The sequence below is a fragment of the Corvus brachyrhynchos genome, unplaced genomic scaffold, assembly GCF_000691975.1.
Source record: "Corvus brachyrhynchos isolate BGI_N302 unplaced genomic scaffold, ASM69197v1 scaffold10, whole genome shotgun sequence".
Lineage (NCBI taxonomy): Eukaryota > Metazoa > Chordata > Aves > Passeriformes > Corvidae > Corvus > Corvus brachyrhynchos.
Window position 1 is genome coordinate 10,684,914 of NW_008236180.1, and position 6,000 is coordinate 10,690,913.

At 39.8% G+C, this 6,000-nt stretch overlaps 1 protein-coding gene across 1 annotated transcript in view; it reads left to right on the forward strand.

The window, feature by feature from the left end:
- Positions 1–6,000, forward strand: part of PREX1 (phosphatidylinositol-3,4,5-trisphosphate dependent Rac exchange factor 1) — an 87,832-nt gene that overhangs the window by 41,876 nt on the left and 39,956 nt on the right. The window contains 2 exon segments of the mRNA XM_017736017.1: positions 2,036–2,139; positions 2,834–2,883. Of these exon segments, the coding sequence (XP_017591506.1) occupies positions 2,036–2,139; positions 2,834–2,883 (154 nt within the window).

Consider the following 6,000-nt stretch of genomic DNA (forward strand, 5'->3'; position numbering starts at 1 on the left):
ACTTTGCCATAAGTTCATACTTTGACACTTCCATCAGTATTCTTTTTTCTCTTAACGCAAATTTACACTTCAAAAGTTGTGCTGTTACATCTGCTGCTCTCCTTATTTGAATGCCCTTTGTAAGATGCATCTGGTTTGGTTTTAGTGTGACCTTAGAGTTCCTGATGTTCATGTCTTCAGTGAAAGTTACTGTTAAACACTGGAAGGTATTTGTAATGCTACATTTACTTGGGAAATACCTCTTGAGATTTTGATTAGGCATGAAAATATCATATTATGTGTCTCATAATGTAGCAAGAATGTATAAGCACCATAACAAGGCCCTTAACCCCATTCTACATTAGGCAGTTATCTTTTATGTTTCGTTTTCACTTGGCATAACGTCATTGATCTGTCAGCCTGCCTGAGAAGCAGAGCCATAGAAGATTGCTAAATGCTGAGCACTGTGTGTTTTATGCCGCAATTTCCTCCTTGTCTTCTTTAGTTCTGGGTATTTTATCTGGGACTGCTGATGGGGTAGTTCTGGTACCTGTCACCAGGCACAGAAGTGATCAGAACCTGATCTGTGTGCCAGCCACAGAAGACACTTTCTGCTAACTCGATTCTCAATTGGATTTAGAAATACAGAATCAATTTGATTTAGAAATTCATAAATCCAGAGCCTGCAGACACTTGAAGTCAATAGCTTGCACAGTTTAGAGATTCAACTGTAGACAAAAGGGGACACATTGAATCCTGCAAATTTTTTTTGATCCTGTGAAACTAAAGGAAAATAGAATCAAAAAGCAGGAATCTTAATTATAGACCAGGATGTCCTATGTAATGAGGGAAGCTCTTAAGAATTTCTGGTCTCTGCCCTCTGAACAATTATCCCACCCACTGGGCAGACTAAATCTCAGACTGTGTCCTGGTACTTTGGAGTCTGCTAATCCTGGGGATTGTCTTCAGTCATCCAGAGGAGCCAGTTTTCTCAGGTTAATCAGACTTAGGTTAAGATGCATCTTAAATAGTGTAAATCCATATTTTCTCTCAGTTCATCAAATGCTGCATCCAAATTATTCAGGAGTGCTCCGGCACTGAGATCCAGTCATGGTTTTGGGATGTTGCAAAGGCAGGGAAGATTGCAGTGACTAAGCTACCCTACCTTACCTGTTCTTCTCCAGATTTCCACCTTCTTCCCTGTATTGTTGGAACTGGCTTCCATTAAATTAAGGTGGGAACAATGGCATTTCTCTACTACATACTGTAAAATCTGAAAGATACTCTATTACTTAGTTTTAATTTCCTCAGTTCTTGGCACTTTTATACTTTAGATTGCCACTTATTTACTACTCAGTGAAACAAATAACTTTGACTAGTTACTAAATTGCCATCTTCAGGATGAGGTTCCACTGCCACCTTCTGTGGAAATAGTTTGCCTTGTTTGCTTTAGAATAAAGACAGGATAAGCCTACGTGTAATTGGATATAGACTTCAACCATCTTCCAGTGTGGTGCATTAGATAAATCTGAAACTGGGTATGCTTTTTAACTCTTTTCTGATTTTGGCCAATGCTTCTTTTGAAATGGCTCCTGATCACGCTGAAACATCTTTTGTGTCCTTGCCTTTAAAGCCCATCAGTATATATATTACTCAGTAAGATTTTAACTGCCCCACTGTGGAATGGCTTTTCTGGGTGAAAAAAAGTAGTCTAATTTTTAGAAGGAACTCATTGGTAACTCTAAGAACCATGATAGAAGAATACCTCTGACAGCTGTAGTTCCTGCCACCAGCATGCTTCTGCTTTTGGAGTTGCAGAGTTTTGGGCAACTACAAAAATGGCTGTAAGTGCTGTGATAACTATTGTAGGAATTTGTTGTTCAAAACTCATTGAGAAAGGTCAGATGTTCCCAATTCCCTTCACTAGGACTGTTTCCAAAGCCTTACATAAACTGAATCTGATGTAAAATTTAAAAAATTCAATTTTTACCAACTGGCTTATAAAGAATATGGTGGGGACAAAAGACTAATTTTAATTATCATGCTGATGTTTTAGTTTCAGATAAGCACCAGTTTAAGAATGAACAGGTGATGTACAGATTTCGCTATGATGATGGAACATACAAGCCAAGAAGTGAATTGGAAGACATTGTGTCCAAGGTTTGTATTATCATTCTTAGTTGGAACTTTGTGATTTGCATCAAGAAGTTTGCTCTCCCTCTGAATGTCATTGACCTGTTGTATAGGAAATTGCCAGTGCTGTTGATCTGTGTTGTATTAAGCTGTCCATCCTAATGCCATAGGAGATACTCACTTTAGGGAGAGGAAGCAGAATTTAGCAACGAATAACAATACAGTTGTGACTCCACCCAAGACTGCTGATTGCAATCCTAATAGCGTAACAAAAGGTCTTAAAACAGTAGGTGATAACTTGTCTGCTGCAAATCTGGGCATGATGGTTCAGGGGGATAGAAGAAATCAGTATTTAACCGTTCCTAATAATTGTCTGTCAAATGAGTTCTGTTGATCCCATATTTGTCCACATACCTTTTAATAAATTTGATTTTTTCTTATGGACGTTGGTTAATGGGATAATCATGAGGAAGGATTAATGGAGAAAGTGTTGGAATGGAGGTGACTAGAGATAAAAACAGATTTTTGGCTGTTGGAAGCCAGGAAAGAAGAAAGAATGTTTGACAGAGAGGATGAGGGAACTGTTTTGAGTATCAATATTAATCAATAGGTAATTCCAGCTGAGTAGAGACATCAGTGTCCAGGTTTTGCTAGCATTAGCTAGTCAGTGTTTCTTTGAAAAGGAAAAAGCTGCTAACACTGTGCATCTTGCCTTCTTCAGGGGGTGAGGCTGTACTGCCGACTGCACTGCCTGTATACTCCAGTGGTAAAGTAAGTTCCCCTTCATGGTCCCCTTCTATTTATCATCTGGCTTTGTTAGAAGGATGACATTACTATTTAAATCTTTCTTGTTTCCTATTACAAACAGTAATTTTCTGAATTTTCTTGGCTCTTTTACTGCCCTTGCATCTTCACAGCTTAGCTGTGTAGTAGCACTGCTGCTGCTGGAGGATGTTGGAACTGGGGATTCAGGCAGAGTGAGCAGCTGGGTATGGTTAGTGACTGATTCAAGGCAGATCGTGTGGTGTGATTGTAGCTGCTGTATTATTTGTGTTTTAGAAAATGTCAACAGATGCTGAAGTGATGTAAACAGATTCCAATGTGGCGCTAGGATTCTGTCATTCAGAGCACCCTAAACAAAAGCCAGTCTGAAGCAGAATAAAAGCTGAAGCTGTAATTTGAAGAAACCCTGAAAGTTTTGTGTGGAATCTTACAAACTTGGTTCTGCATAAATAACTGCTGAAGAATTGAGATAGTCTGCAAGTGCTAGGTAACTCTCTTCCCAGATCCCAGGAGATGATTTTCAGGTTTTGTTACCTTACTGACATCAGATGAACATTTCTGGCCCATAATGGAAACCACCCTGACCCATGTAGGTATTCTGTTCAGGTATTTATGGTGGAAAATCAGACATTTTCACTTAGGAGAACTTAATTTTTTAAAAAATAAAAAACTGATGAGGAAGGAAAAATCTCTACTGAAGATGGCTGGACTCCCAAATTCAACAAAACTGAGCTCTTGTCCATGAGTTGTAAAATAGAATTTTCACTGAGAGATGCCACTGTTGTGCTAAAAGGAGCTGCAATGATAGTTAGAGTTCATCAGTCATGAATTTGCATAATGAGAGCTCTGGGGTGTTTTCCCAGAATAACTGTTCTACAGTGGCACAGATTTCACCTAGCCCAAAAGGTACAGAGAGAGCAGGAAAGCACAGTGCTGCCAGTGGTAGACAAAATGGTTCTGTAGATGCATGTGTGTATTTGCACATACACATTTCACCCCTGAAGATAGCAATTCACATGCAGAGTAGAAATGATGGTAAGTGGAGTTCAAAAAATGTCCCTGACCTCAGGGTACCCACAAACTGAAGTGGATCTACTCTAATGCTTTAGGGAATCAACACGGACAAAATAACTCCCACAGGCCCATCTTGTGGTGTTGTAGTGTTTTGTCAATGTGCTATTTTTATAATAGCTTCCCAGCTGGAGAATCTTCTCATATCAGGATTAATCTGTGCTAGTGACGTCATGAATCCAAACTGTGTATAATCAATGAAAAGTATCAGACTCTCAGAAGTTTCAGGATCCTTCTGAATGGACTTAATTATCAGTATGTTTAGGCTCTTCTTCCTGCTATTCTCTTTCTTACTCATTCTTAATTTTATAGCCACGTTAGAAAAGTTAATCTCTCAGGCTGTCATTGTTTTATGTCTTCTTGCCATGACTTTTTGCCTCTGACAAGCCTAACGTTAGCCCAAGGGAGCTAGCTTTTCCCAAGTTAGTTGTGCAAAGCCCATTGCTTTGTGGATCACTGCTTTATCTGACATCTTAGGACTGCTGATCCCTTCACTCATGCTGGCTTTTCTGGTGCCACCTTGCTTCTAGAAAATTGGCAAAGCTGGTTGGAGTAGCAGGTACATGTGCCACAGGGATCTGGAGGAATCATAAGTTCAAAATTATTTTGTTGACAACCTTGAGATACAATTTTACTTATTTTTTTTCCCTGGAAACCTTGGCGTTTCCATGTAGTCTTTGCCTTTATATTTTTCATCAAGTAAAATCTGACACCCTTATACTTTGAGGGCAGGATGATATATGCCACTGGAAACAAATCATACTACTTTGGGGGTTGAAGTATAAAAAGTAAAACATTTTGAAAATTCTGAATATGTCTCTGATGTACTTCTGGGAAGCTGTGAGGTGGGAGAACTTGTTTCCACTTCTGTGTGTGATGGACAATATGTCAGCGCATCACTGGGCTGGGCCCTGTGAAGAATATTCTATTCCTCTAGTTTCTGTGAGGCAGCAAGGTTCTGCCAAAATTTCAATGGTTCCCACCTCTATATTTGACTATTCACCTGAGGTTCATGGTTCTGGATAATGTTCTATGATTCATGTTCTGCTCCTGTTCAGGGTAGATTGAAATGGGAAGAAAAGAGAGTGAACTAATATTGATCCTGACCAGCACTGACCTGCAAGCAGGGGAAGACTGGGTCTTGGACCAAAACTGATGGCAGCTTATTCAAAACTGTCAGCATCTGTAGGAAAGTTTTGGGAGTTGCTTCTCATCTGGAACCCCCTACACATTAGCGCTCAATATTTTAATGTTTTCCTTTATTGTGCTGACATTTCAAAGGCACATTTTCCCAAGATAAGAGTGTGAGAGGGAAAAACTGCCCAGAAAACTCCTACAGCTTTGTGCTGGGTTTAGCACATTACTGGAAGACAAGTTGAAAACTGTGTGTAAGCACTATGAGGAAAGCTTTTGTTCTGAGGACACATATTTCTGGAAATGCTGTCATGTTTTGTTGGGTTTTCTTCCAAGCTCTGAAAGTCCCACTTCTCTTTCTAATTTCTCACACCCTGCATTCTGCAAACACACAGACATTTCTGCTGCATTTATTTACAACAGCCAGTCACAACATATCTGTATCTGTAGATGATTAGTAAGAGGAACGGGGTTGGGTAGGATGGGTTTTAGATGGTGTTTGACTATTAGATTTTTAGGGAAAAGGCAGTATCAGACAGTGTGGTGCTAATGAAAGAGGCTGATTTGACAGAACTGAAGAATAAAGTCTTGTCTTGACCTGCCTCATGGCTACATCCGGACTGTGAAACAGTCCCAGTGGCTGTGCTTCCTTCCACAGTCATGCCAGTGGAGCTCAAGCTTCAAATACAAGGACCACCCCCAAGGGTGAGAGAGGAATTAATTCTTCATAGCCTGTTCAGCATTTGGCCTCTCTACTGAGACTCTCAATGAGAGGGAGCCAATTAATGCAAATTAATTGTGGTAATGGTTTTTGTGATGTGGAACTAGGAGCTGGATCAAGACCATGAAACTTATTTCACATGGGCCAGTAAACAGCTTTAAAATGGCTTTTATGCTCTT